A 15,071-nucleotide genomic window follows, 5' to 3' on the forward strand; every position below is an offset into this window, starting at 1 on the left:
AAGGTGATGGAATTTAAAAGCCCCCCTGTTTGATAAAATCACAACTCAGAACCGGCACAAAAAACTTTCACCTTGACGATGTAAGTGAGTTTAACATGACATGATATCCCTTGATGCTTACAGTTGCAATTGCAGACCCTATTCGCTAACGCAACGCAAAAATCGTGACAGTGAGTTTTGGCCCAAAGGAGAATAAGTTTCGAGTGCCAAAGAATTTTCCAATTGTTTCACAAAAGACACAGGATATTACAAATGAATTTAACAAACTATCATGTCATCATGCGAAGAGTGAGTGAGTGAGTGAATATGGTTTTACGCCGCTTTTAGCAATATCACGGCGGGGGACACCAGAAATGGGCTTCACATATTGTACCCATGTCGGGAATCGAATATCACGCGAAGAACCATACATGCTGAAGTTCAGCTTCCTCAGTTTGGACACCTGTGAAGATCTGAGCTAGAATTGGTCTTCAGCAACCCATAAAAGTTGTAAGAGCCGACCAATGGGACCGGGTGGTCAGGCGCACAGATTTGATATGATTGATGCATGTCATCGTAACCCAACTGTGTAGATCGATGCTCATGATGTCAATCATTTATATTGTCTGGTCTTTACAAACCACTGTCATATAGTTGGATTATTGCTGAGTGCGGCGTTAAACAACAAATAAACAAACAAATTGTCAGTTTGGCAATATTTCCGATATGTTTACAGACAAACTACCATTAGAGATAACTTTAGAGCATGTGGTAACCCCAGACAGTCATATCATCAACAAGACAACCCGGTATTAGACACATGTAAGAGGGATAGTCAAGATGCACATTTACTCTTCTTGAGTGTTTACATTCATGGCGGAAGCAGACAGACCGAGGTTCCCAGAATACCCTGCTAAGGGAGCAGTTATTATTCTTAAGTGGAAATCGCGGGGAGTGGCTTATTGTTTTAAACTGTTACTCTTTGACAGAGCATTACAGTGCCTTTTGTACAGAAATGGAAGAGCAGCAACCATTAATAGATTTTTTCCAAAATAACTACAGTGGAGGCCAAATGGAAAATCAGATTTAAAGCAAGTGAATAAATTCAGGTGTTGTCAGCATGGTCAGTGATTGGAACAAACGTGAAGTTTCAACTTTATTGGTTCTGTGGTTACTGGGGAGATGATATTTAAAGTGCGAGGAAATGCTGCATGCATTTTGAAAGTACTTAGAATTCAAATAGTTCAAAAATTTAAAGTAATTCAAATACAGGACATACATGTTGAGCTCCACCAGTAACTACATGTACCACATTTCTTAAGATTTTTACAAAAATGGCTGAGAAAAAGGTTTGTCAATACAGCTGCTGTACTGGCCATATTGAAACCTCAATTTGAACCTTTCAACAAACAGGGTGTCTTTGTTGGGAACAAGTATTGGAAGTTACAGTTTCATTGGTCCTTCTGGTTTCTGAGAAGATGTTTATGACGCTGGCAGACTCACTTGACTTATAGCATGTTTAGTAAGATGAGCTAAAAATGTAAACAATTCCTGAACAACAGGATTGAATGATGTAGGATATCTGATGTGCTTACAAAAATTCACCAAGAAATAATAAATGGTTATGAGGAGTTGTGCTCCCCCAAATGAAACCCTCACTTGAATTTATGTACAACTTGTAACCATGGAAACGCTAAAAACAAATATGTCCATAAAAAGTGTCATGTTTTTGTGATAAGTTATATTTAGATAAACTGATCCACAATATATTTTTACACAGCCACTGTAACTATGTACAACTTGTAACCGTGGAAAAGCTAAAAAGTCCCCCACCCCCAACCAATGGTATGTTCTATTGAGCATGTGAGTGGAATACTGAAAACCCTGACCAACAAGCTGTCTTCTGACTTTATCTCAAGAGTCAATGACACTTCATAAAAAACTTTGATTATTGTTGTATACACTAGGAGTTTTTTTATTTGAAAAATATAAAACACAACAAATTTTCCTGGAATATATAAATGATATATAATGATACAATACAAAGTGGGATGAATGTACAAAGATTATGAGATAACAATATCACGACGAAGCCGATGACATAGGATTAATGTAGAAAGCTAACAACAATAATGTTATCTTTGTACATTAATCCTATCTCATCAGCTTCATCATTGTATGGTTCATTGATTAGAATTTATTGTCCTGGAAGCCAAAATAAAAACAAATCCAAAGTTCTTAGACACAATAAGGCACCAGTTGATGGCTGATCATGGTTAGACTAATAACTCCTCAAAATTTGACCAAATAATATTGAATGGTCTGGACCAGACAATCCAATGATTGACATCATACGCATCGATCCATGAAACTGGGATACAATGACATGCATCAACCAAGTCAGCGAGCCTGACCACCCGATCCTGTTAGTCGCCTCTTATGACAAGCATAGTCGCCTTTTAAGGCAAGCATTGGTTCCTGAAGACCTATTCTACCCCAGATCTTCACAGGATTCTTTATTATGAAGAACACAACGTTTTGGAGAATTTGCCAACTCCATCATCTCGTATTACTTCTAAATGCCATTCAAAGACCTAATTTCATAATGTTAATTGACATTTGCTGCTGATTTATCAGCCTCAGAGAAGGTATAGATAAAATTAATCCTTGCAAATAGGAAAATTCCTATTTCTGCAGCTGAATGTATACTCAGTTTCTATCTGTACTGAAAGATACTTATAATTTATAACCATTTGCAAAAACATTGTTGTAATGGCACTCGGAAACTATGCCTGATTTGTAGTGTTTGTAATATAATACAGGCTTACTACTTCAGTAGTAAGTAAACAACTTCAGAGATAAGCAGATCCACTCCTCCTAAAAGCAACAGCATAAAGAATTATATTAGAGTTGTTTGGTGTGCAATCCTCTTTCTATATACAGATTCAAACCTTATATGTGCCCATTGTATAACACTAATGGTTATAAGTGCACTTTAGCTATCCCCACAACAAACAGTTTTAGAATGCTGGATATATCATGATCTAACCAAGATGTTTAACACTGTTGTACTCATTCAAGCCTATTAGAGCAGCAGCTATATATATATACTATGCACTCCTATGTGATAAGTTTTAATATCTTTGATAGGCATTTAAAAGTTGGAAGAACATGATTACATGACATATTTTATGGATAGGAACTTCTTTTATTCTTTATCGTGACATTTCAGAACTAAATACTTCTTGCTCCTTCATCAGGTGAATGCTGAGTAAGTGCAGAGTTAGATATATAATGATATGTTTACACAACAAAAGGTGGGATTAATGTACAAAGAAAACAATATCATGATGAAGCCGATGACATAGGATTAATGTACAAAGATAACAATAATAATGTTACCTTTGTACATTAAGCTTATCTCTTCGGCTTCATCATTGTATTGTTATCTTTGTACATTAAGCCTATCTCTTCGGCTTCGGCATTATATTGTACATGAATATTGTACAAAGATAACAATATAATGCCGAAGCCAAAAAGATTGGATTAATGTACAAAGATAACATTATTATTGTTATCTTTGTACATTAATCCTATCTCTTCGGTTTCGACATTATATTGTACATGAATATTGTACAAAAATAACAATATAATGCCGAAGCCAAAAAGATTGGATTAATGTACAAAGATAACATTATTGTTGTTATCTTTGTACATTAATCCTATCTCTTCGGCTTCATCATTATACTGTACCTGACTATTGTACAAAGATATCAATATAATGATGAAGCCGATTAGATAGGCGCTTAATGTACAAAGCTAACAATATTATTGTTATCTCCTCGGCTTCATCATTGTATTATTATCTTTGTACATTAATCCTATCTCTTCGGCCTTGTCTTTATATTGTTTTCCCACCTTGTGTAAACATATATATATATAAACTCTATGCACTTACTTAACATTCACCTTATGAAGGAGCAACAAGTAGCTCTGAAACATTGTGTTAAAGAATAAAAGAAGTTGCTATCCATAAAAAAGTGTCATGTATTTGTTGTATGTTTTATTCAGATAAACTGATCCACAAATGGATGGTTATATTTTTACACAGCATCTGTACTTAATTAATAACTCCCAAATTCTAAGACACATCACAACCACATTCCTTTCACAGTCATCTGACAAAGAGCATAAGCAAAGCCTTACAATCCTGTTTCTATAGAGTTCACACCTTACGGGCCCAATGCATGACATGAATGTCTTCATGACTTATCATGCTTTCAGGCCATTGAGTCCCATGGTCACGACAACAAACACTTTTTTGTTTTTTTAAAAAGCTGGATATACCATAGTGACGATCTAATCTATACACTTAGGACTGTTTACCCAGTGTCGCACTCATTCATCTCTTAGAGCAGCAACTATGCGTTCGATATTGATAAGTTTTATTTACATAACCTGTTCCACAAATAGATGGATATATTCTCACATAGCCTCTGTATTTAACAACTACCAAATACTAAGACAAACACCGCTCCGTTCACTGTCATCTTATAAAGAGTATAATGATTATCACCGCAGAATCGGCCCAAACACTCCTCAAGCGTAACCCTGGCCAAAGACGTGTATATATACGTTTGTGCCTTGGTGCGGAACAACGTAACAATCATTACCTTGACTCTTTAAGATCTCTATGTTTACTTATCGTGTGCGCGAATGTTGTGCGATGTTCGCTACACGCTCTATAAATGCGAATCTATGTTTTCATACGAATATTCACACATCATTTACCTGAGTTCGTGGGTCACAATATAACCATCCGAGTCTAAACTGACAGTGCTGTGTCATGTGACCTACTTACTCATAGACATTGCGAAAGTGCAGATGAACCACTGTTTACGGAAACACTGATCACGTGACTCTCGTTTCCACTCGGCGCTGAACTGTGTGTGCTGCCTGCCCCTTCTCGGCGCGGCATACCGGGCTGAATGTTAAGCGTTGCTCTGGTAGTAGTCTGTCTTACAGACCCTGATACATTTATATCAACTACAGCCCATGCAAGTCTATAATGTTTGGCAAGTCTAGATTACTGCAGTATCTGAAAATGAAGAGAATCACTGGGCTCCCTTTTTTATTAGATTTTTATTAAGATAACTGAACAACTGTTTTTTTCTGTACGATATGTTCATTTCAGAGACTATATGTTAGTCTACTCTGGTAGGAATTTGAAGTGTTATATAGCTCTATCCAGGTTCTGTATACTTTAATCCCTTCTTATGTTTGTTCGAATTAAAATAGCTTCGTAAATCACAATGTGTTATCTTTACAGAGATCATATCATGCCTTATCTACTATAATTGATTTTCGCGAAGTATTTCTGTTAGTACGGGCATTGAATAAAACAATGATATTAATTTAAATTAAATCATATCCTTGTTGTTTTTTTCATTGAAAAACGATATGCCGATCGTGTACATTTAATTTCAATGGCGGTGGTTGATATGTAGATGATATATGGATTAAGGTGAGGATATGTATCATTCCACTGGGGATGGAGTGGGGTAGTCACATTGATACTGAGTCGCATTTTTGGCTAGCGGTCAGCAGTCGTATTAATTTTGAGAGGCATTGATTTGCAGATTTACAGTATTACATTCTGTTCTGTTTAACTTTGTATGATGGAAATACAAAGATAATATGCGTACAGCATACGAGTTCGTGGGCATTTGATTGAATAACCAAGCAATTGATTTTTTATTTAAATATATATTCCCCTAAACCGAAAAATATATTAAACTACGCCCACTAGCGGTCCTGATTGGCCGATAATAATGTGGGCGGTACTTGTGTTGCGTCATTGCGCTGAACAATATCTGAGTTTGCATTGAAACACTTATTTACCTCTTATAGACGTGTGCGTTATATAGCACATGAAAAGCGTTTCCTTTAATCCATCAATGATGCCGTCCACTTTGTAAAAAATGCATATATTTTAATTATGAAGTATTGCTGATATGAAAATACAATATCATGTCATCACTAGTGACATGTGACCGTTGGATTCCGAGCGAGAATATAGGTCCGATGAAAGCTATGCTTGTCGTAATTAAGAGATAAGTAATCGGATTGGGCGGCCAGACTGATCGATTTGGTTGAGCGGCCAGACTGATCGATTTGGTTGAGCGGCCAGACTGATCGATTTGGTTGATCGCATGACATTGTATCCCAATTATGTGGATCGATGCTCATGTTGTTAAACGATCACCAGATTGTTATTTACAGACCGCCATCATATAGCTGGACTACTGCCAATATGAGAGAGAGCGAGAGAGAGAGAGAGAGAGAGAGAGAGAGAGAGAGAGAGAGAGAGAGAGAGAGAGAGAGAGAGAGATATGTTTTTATTTGTGTCACACGCACAAGCCGTCATGGTAAAAACATTTGGCATAGTATAATTTCCGGACAAAAGCTTGTACATCCAGCCTTATTAGGCTTATGAGACACATTAAAATACAAGAGTATCCATTGTGTTATAAATAAATAAATAAATAAATAAATAAATAAATAAATAAATAAATAAATAAATAAATAAATAAATAAATAAATAAATAAATAAATAAATAAATAAATAAATAAATAAATAAATAAATAAATAAATAAATAAATAAATAAATCATATATGTACTATACTAATAACAATAAAAGTGGTGTTTATCTTTTTTTAAAGTAACAATGATAATTGTAGTAATAATGATAATTAACTTTTATAGTTTTGTCTTCTTTTAAGCATATAATATAGACATTTAGCTAAAATGATTCCTCTTGCATAATAAAAATCAATTTGTCTGAGCTGCCTAAATTTAAAAAATCACTGTTAATAGCAAAAGCTTCTTGTAAAAGATCAAAACGTAAGTCATCATAAAAGTTCGATTAAGAATGGCATTCATCTTCAGTAAAAGTGGGGGGAGCATCGTGATCATGAGAGTATATACAATATTTACATATCCTTTGAGATAAAGGAGTGGGAGGCTCGGAGTATCGGCCGGTCTCAATATGCAGTGGAAGATTACCGCATATAAAAGAGGCTAAAATCCTTCTATGATCCTTAAACTTTACATTCTTGACATAAAAATCGACATCCGGAAAACATTTATAAGTTCTATATGTTCGTTATTTATTCCCGTTTGGTTTATTTCTGTCGTCCCACACAGCGGCAAGCCATTTATCGTTATCATCAGAAGTAAGACCATTTCTAACATAAGCCATGCATTGTTTCATAGTCAAACCCGATCTCAGTAAGAAGTCCACATTAAAATGAGTTAAAACCTTAAGAAATCTTTTACCCGAGGACTGTAATTTCTTAGAAGACCATTTGTGAACAACATAGGGGATACGCGAATGAGGCATATTATATAGTCTAAAATATAACCGACAACATTCAGTAAGTTGTGTGACCTTCACAGAGCCCCATCCCATGCATATCATCTCTCATAGCAACAACAGATGCATTCTTTTTTACTCCTAGAAATAGTCGACAGGCTTTATTTTGAACTACTTCAATCTCTCTATATCATGTATTTAAACCCCAAATACCAGCTGCATAAAATAACACAGGCTCAACAAGAGCTTTGTAAAGCTTGTCAAAGACATCATAAGACATGCCACCAGCCTGAATAAATTTTGTGTACAAAGCAGCAAGAGCTCTACTGGCCGATTTACATAGTTCTTTTACTGTTTTATGCATATCAAGATGTTCATTAAAAACCAATCCCAGATACTTATAAGTACAAGCATACTGAACAACATGTTCACCACAGAAGAAAAATGTCCGGTAGTGTGCAAGGCATTAGCCCCTAAGTCAAAGTTGTTGATATGGAAACTGAAAAAATATCTTATTGAAAGAAACCCCAAAATATCAAAAGGCACCAGTTCATCACTAGACCTATCTACATGTATGTGTCAAGTTTGATAATGAAATATTTTATGGTTTTCAAGATCTGCTCCGGAAACGAGTACTCCCGCCATTTTCAGCGTACCGTAAGTCAAAGTCGTTGCTGTGGAAACTCGAAATATATTTTTTTTAAATGACCTGACCAAGACCTGACTACTCGTGCTATTTAGTCGGCTCGTACTACAAGTAAAATCTTCTTTAAGGGCTGAATTGTACATAGCTTACTTATCAGATAAATCAAATATTCAAGGGCTTTTGTAAATTTCGGATATCGTTTCAGAATTATATCGCTAATATTCTCCGCAAGTCAGAAGATTTTAATCCCATTACTGCTACTTGTGTCCATTGTGCAATTGCGATCAAGTCCATCCCGAAGCACATTGACTGAGATTCGAACCCGAACTCCCACGTTGATGTGTTTGCCTACATACACAGAAAAAAAACCTCAATTTAATTTTTGTGGCCATTTTGCCAGATATTGCAAAAATTCGAATATGCGTTTTTAAAGTGTTTCAGTGTTGGTTTCGGAACATGCTGTATCGTGACTTTTAGTTAAACCCTATAGCTCTATGCTATTTCAGCGAATACTAGTTATTATCTGCTCTGTTAAATAACAGTTTCAGTTTCAAAATTTATATGCATTATAAAACTTATTATCCGTATGTATTTACTGAATCAGTAATTACCAATCAGACAATTGCAACAGATGTTTCTTATCCTACAAATAAAACACAGTCAGCACAATTATGAATATTTCATCCCGTTATTCAGGCAATTAAATACAATACCGTATATTCCGGTTCAAATATCACGACTTTTTGTGTACGGTAGTCGTTGTAGCGAGCGAGTGCGCTTTGAAATTTGTATTCAACAAAAAAAATTCTGATTTTCATATGTATTAATATATAATGTCTGTTAAATAGATCGAGGACAATGCCAAGCGAGTCTTTATAAATAAGTACTGCATAAAATGTTCGTGGTTATTTATGAAAAATATGAGTTTATGTCATGAGCAGGCTTTTACGCGAATCTCATCATGGTTTATGTTTATGTGGGCATTGAAATCACATTATGAGTAATATTTATACAATTGCAATTGACGGATATTCGGAATGGTGGCCTTGTGTATAACATCACACATTTACTAGCCACTGTACCACTACTTAGATGCTGCATGTGGTCTAGGGTTTTACTGGGATAACTTCACTTTTTTTACATGTCACTGACCTTCATGAAAATGACGAAGCATGCGATACCTTGCATGACTAGAACACCAGTGATCCACCAGTACTCTGCATAACCTCAGGGCCTCGTTCCTCAAAGCGATCTTAGCGCTACGATGATCGTAAACCTATGTTAGAGTATGGGACTTACGATCACCTTAGTGCTAAGATCGCTTTGAGGAACGGGGCCCAGGCTGATTGTATTGGCTACATATAACGTAACAAGTTTGACTAGTAAACTACCTTGCGACGACTAGCCGCTGTAAAATTATATTTGCATTTCTTTCATTTACCTAGAGCACTAAAACAATGAAGAGATGTTCGTCTGAGAAACTAAGTCTTGCAAAACAGAGAAGCTTATGCTGGACATCTATAGGTGTAATAACACCTGTCAGCAGACCCGTGAAGATCCGGGGCAGAATAGGTCTTCACCAACCCATGCTTGCCGTAAAAAACGACTGTGCTTGTCGTAAGAAGCGACTAACGGGATCGGGTGGTCAGGCTCGCTGACTTGGTTGATGCATGTCATCGTATCCCAATTGCGTGGATCGATGCTCATGATATTAATCACTGGATTGTCTGGTCCAGACTCGATTATTTACAGACCGCCGTCATATAGTTGTAATATTGCTGAGTGCGGCGAACAACAAACAAACAAACAAACAAACCTGTCAACAAATGATCTACCCCGTAAAGATCCGGGTAAGCCTCGGTCTTCAGCAACCCATGCTTGCGACTAACGGGATCGGCTGGTCAGGCTCGCTGACTTGGTTGATGCATGTCATAGAATCCCAAATGCGGAGATCGATGCATGTGATGCCAAGCCTAGTCTCGATTATGTACAGACCGCCGTCATATAGCTGGAATATTGCTGAGTGCGGCGTTAAACAAGAAATAAAGAGTAAGTGTTCTGCAACTTTGAAATAATTGGATACGTCCAATCTGTTTTACAGAACACGGCATCACGCATTCAGCCCTTTGTGGGTATATATCCTATTATCAGGGTACATGTATCTGTAATATTGACAAATAACTATGTCCTACTAAACTACTGGTCACCTGCCTGTTTTAATGCGGAGGGGAAGCCCAAAGTGATGCAGGTCTCAGACGTTTACCCCACTTCGGTGAAACCCACGAGCAGGGGTATGGTGCTGACAAACCTAGAAACAATCGGGGCGAACCGGGACCGATATTCTGATACAAACAATACGTATATAAATCATACTTAAGTGTAATGCACACAGGGCTTGGCTCTGTATGAGACATGTATTGATTGTGTTTGATGAGTATACAGACTGCCAGAAGCAATACACGGATCATATCCCTTTATTAACAAATAAGTTTTTCACCCCCTGAGGTGACATGATTAGGCTTATATTTTCACGAGGGGACACATAAACATGTTCTTTGATTAGAAACACCAATGTTGTATTTATTATGTATTTTCTCAGTGACCTTCATAGGTTCATTGGCATTGGGGGCACGGGTGGCCCAGTCGTCTAAGGCGCCGCGATTCGCTGAGCAGAGTTGCGCCCCTTGGGCACGCCAGAAACTAATGTTCGAATCCCGGTTCGCCCCGATTATGTTTCTAGCATTGTCAGCACCATACCAGTGCTCGTGGGTTCCACCGAAGTGGTAAACGTCTGAGACCCGTATCACTTCGGGCTTTCCTCCCACAGTAAGCTGACACGCCGTGATATAACTGGAATATTGTTAAAAGCGGTGTTAAACCTAACTCACCCACACCCAGCATAGGTTCATAGAGTGTGTCATCACTTAATGCATAATAGGTCATCATACGGCCTTTGACACTGGTTCAGCTATGGTGTTACGTGTAGGGGTGAAGACAGAGTATGCTGTGGGCGATTGGTGGCGACATAGCAAGGAGTTACAACAGTAAGCGGAGCTGGAGATTATGTTAAGTTGAAAAATACTTTGATAATGGAGAGCTACCAAGTATGACTCAGCATATCTAGTGTCACGATATCGACAAATCAACACCCAGCCATCCATCCATTCCACCCTCAAACACCCATCCATCTAACTTACCCACATTTCTAATAAATAACGTCATTTGAGAGATCAAAAAGAATGATTGAAATAAACATCCGGGACCTTTATATATCTGATAAATTAAATGTTCCAGCTGGTTACGCGACGACAATGGCCGTCTCATTTGTGATCAGCTGAAGCTGTTAAAATGTAACTATATCTGTTTGTGAACGCAGTTCCGCGCTTACAATTGTATCGTTCTTTATAATCGTGTTGCATGAATATTGAACATTTGTGATAATTGATTTTCTTATGTTTGTGTACAACGGCCGCTGTCAGTCATAAAACCAAATGGGCGTATCCTGTCCTGACAGAAATGGGCGCCGTTAGTAGAATCGTGTTGCAAACAGACACCCTTGCATGCTTTCTTCTTAAAACATACCTGAAAATACTAGGATGTATTTAACCAGTAGCTCTTTTCCGTATATCATATGCCAGCGGGAAGCAATGATTCACGTAGTTTTAAAAGCACCCCAGAATATACGCCATTGACATAGAAAGGTAGTCACGTGTAACGTGCCCAAATCAACGACAATACTTTCGTGTCTCCTACTGAACAATACCCGACCGAGTCTATCACGACTGCGTCGTAATGGGGTGGTGTGTGAGCGGTGGTGTGTGTGCGGAGTGGGGGTGGGGTGTGTGGTTGTGTGCGTGTGTGTGTGTGTGTGGAGGGGGGGGTCTCATAAACGGGTATGTTGTTAAATAATCCCATACTGGGTAATGCGAAGGTTTGATCACTCAACGGTGCTTCCCACGCAACTTGACCCCACCCCTTAAAATGCGCGACAGCAGGGTGTGATTAAACCACCCCGGGCCAGCTATAACTACTATAACTACCGGTAGTGCAGACCTCCTACCTCCCCCGGGCTAGATGTAATTAGCAGTTTCATTACCCCTGTATATCATTTGCCGGTCTTGCTTCGATAATGGACCGTTTGGCAAAGTGATGGGAACATACGCCCTGCCTGCAAAGCTTGACGATTCCCTGTATTTGTCTCTTACTAACAGTCGATGTTTACATACATATGCAAACAGATCGCCGCTTACATGCAGTGGCCGGACCAGCAGCGTTCGCCTTGTCCCGTCTGCTTTTAACTGAAATTTACGACAGGCAATGGCCGGATTCAAGATCGGGGTTGACGTTTTCGATACCGCTCTGTCCAAATTTATATCAGATTTAACAACTTATATATCCACTAAAACATATGGCAGCTCAAATTGTCCAGACTGTCGCATTGCCAATAGGTCCGCAACCGGATTATCACATTATGACTAACAGGTTACCATTGAACAAGAGTGTGCTACGCCTATATATGCACCTCGTTGAATGTGTTCATTATTGAATGACATCGGCTTGTTCAGCAACATAATCCCTAACAGGGACGGATACAGCATTTTTAAAAGGGAGGGGTCCAAAATATCAAAATCCTTTCTCAGATTATTTTACTGTCTACATATTAAATACTATTAACATTGACTGTCATATCGAACAGTTCAAACACCGCGGGCTAATCTCACCTGAGTTGTTACAGTTCGTCCAGCGAATGTATATACTCCGTGCTCCGGTTCAATAATATACACACAGCCTATCTCTTCTGACGGCAACACCGACTGAACGTAGCGTACCTCGTTCTGCGACCACGCCTCTATTTCAAGTCGCAGAGGATGGCGGGAGTTGTGGCGTGTCACCCCGGCAACGTTCAGTTGTCTCAATGAATGGATCTTTACAATAGGGCTAGACATATAATACGTAAGTGGGGGGTGGCTCCACAGGGACTTGAGCAATCCATGCGATGTCACGTGCATTCATCTGTGTCGAGTGCGCATTATACTTTAATGTTTTCGGCTTTCATTACAGTAGGGCGATGGGTTCAGGTAACAGACGTCGTATGAAAACATGTCATGTTATTGGGATCTAAAATGACGTAGATGTGATTTTACAAATCATCTAGGAACTTAGAAGGTATTTGTTTTTAAAAATAGCTGATTACATTGCTTATAGTTGCTTGTTTTATCAGAAGATATTTGTGAAATGTAATCTTTTGAGAGAAATCTTCATCATCATCATCATTTATTGTATTCTGGCCATAAGCCCATATACATACAGTAACATTATATATATACAATTTTGTACATGTAGAAGTATAAACATGCAGACTTATATGCACAGAGATGTGCACGTGTACAATTTTGTGAAAAATAAGTCGCAACACAACACAACAAGAAGAGATAAAAGCATTTGATTAATGAAGACAAATAACCTAAAGAATAATTAAACATCATTTGTACAAAGACGGTTGCGAAGTCGTAAACCATAATTAATGTATAGGATAGTATTCTTTTGTTGCTCGTTAGATATTTCATCAAAACGGAGGAGCTTGATTAGTGTATTGATGTTTTGGGGTAAGCCTTGGAAATATTTATTCTGAGCGATTCATAACATGGACAGATAAGCATAAAATGGTATTCGTTTTCAATAAATGTGGGGCAAAAAGGACAAAAACGCATATTTTTTTAAACTGAGGAAAAACGACCCGTATTACATACTAAATTGTTCAAACCTAATCTAAAACGTGTAAAACACACTCTAAGTTTTCTGTCTGTTATTTCTGTTAAGTACTGTTCTGGAGATAAGCAGGATTTAAATGTTTTATAAAGGTCGTATCTTGAACTATTTTCGAATGTAGCTCTCCATTCTTGGATAAACATATCAGATGCAACTTGTTTAAATACACTAAGAAATGCTGTCTTATCTCCAACACCTTGGTTAATCCAAACATATCCAAATCCATGAAGAAATAAAAGTTGTCTGATTTTAGTGACCCATGTTATATAACCAACATTGTCGCGGTATTTCAGCATTTCATAACATTTACGTGGAATACGATCAGGTGACATTTCTATAATCTTTAACCAATATTTTAGACCGCGTACATAAGAATAGATATATAAGGGATGTCTTCCACATTCACCATACACCATACAATTTGGGGGCAATTTGCCAACATTTAAGAATCGTTTACAAGCAGTTAAGTGAATTTTTTCCAAGATGTGATATTTTTCGAGACCCCAAATCTCTGAACCATATAACAGAATTGGTTTAACTTGAGAATCAAAAAGTTTGAAGAAAACAGACGGGGAAGACACACCGAGTTTATCAAGAACAACAAATAAGGTAATGAGGGCTCTCTTAGCTCGTAGCGCAAGATCGTTGACGAGGTGATTTAGTTTCAGATTAAAAGGAAAAATGACACCAAGGTATTTATAAGTTTTTTCAACATTAATTTGTTGCCCATTTATATACCATTTTTCCCTGGATGCAAGAGGACCCCCCTTTCTAAAAACAACAATTTTCGTTTTATCTGTATTAACAGTCAGTTTCCAGGAGATGGTATACTGAAACAATATGTCTATTTGTGTTTGAAGCCCATTAACAGTATCAGAAATAAGTATAACATCGTCTGCGAAAAGTAATATTAGCAATTCATACATATCTGGATAAAGTTGGACACCGTGTTTTCCGTTTTGTTGGATTTCAAGGGACAATTCGTTGATAAAGAAAGAGAAAAGGAGAGGGCTTAAAATGCAGCCTTGTTTCACACCGAGAGAAATCTTAGCAATCTACATATATGCAACCACGTTAACTGGAAAATCATTCATTCGATGTATTATTTAAGACGATGCATATACATAACTTAATGATCCCGGAGACATGCATGTCTTTCAGCGCTGTGAGCAAATACAAGCACTCCGCCTGTCTCGAAATACGAACAACTCGGTGTGTTGTTTAATACGAAGTAAGTTAATGATCCCATGGGCATGTCTTTCAGCGCTGTGGTCAAATACTGGCCCATTCGTCACCAACT

The 15,071-nt window shown here is 37.7% G+C and overlaps 1 protein-coding gene across 4 annotated transcripts in view; it reads right to left on the bottom strand.

Annotated features, from left to right (window-relative positions):
* The window catches only part of LOC124136191 (putative ferric-chelate reductase 1 homolog), a 46,127-nt gene extending 33,217 nt beyond the window's left edge, over positions 1-12,910 (bottom strand). Inside the window, exon 1 of one of the 4 annotated variants that reach the window (XM_046502047.2) lies at positions 12,724-12,910. Coding sequence is in view for 2 of the 4 variants with exons in the window: in XM_046502044.2 (XP_046358000.2) it covers positions 11,585-11,633 (49 nt within the window). In the remaining 2 variants the exon portion in view is untranslated. Of the gene's footprint in view, positions 1-4,770; positions 4,894-11,584; positions 11,649-12,723 lie in introns of those variants that run through there. The other 3 variants (XM_046502044.2, XM_046502048.2, XM_046502045.2) reach the window with 3 other exon arrangements.
* Positions 12,911-15,071: the final 2,161 nt, after the last annotated feature.

The sequence above is a fragment of the Haliotis rufescens genome, unplaced genomic scaffold (assembly GCF_023055435.1).
Source record: "Haliotis rufescens isolate VD_foot unplaced genomic scaffold, xgHalRufe1.0.p SCAF_121, whole genome shotgun sequence".
In the NCBI taxonomy this organism is placed as follows: domain Eukaryota; kingdom Metazoa; phylum Mollusca; class Gastropoda; order Lepetellida; family Haliotidae; genus Haliotis; species Haliotis rufescens.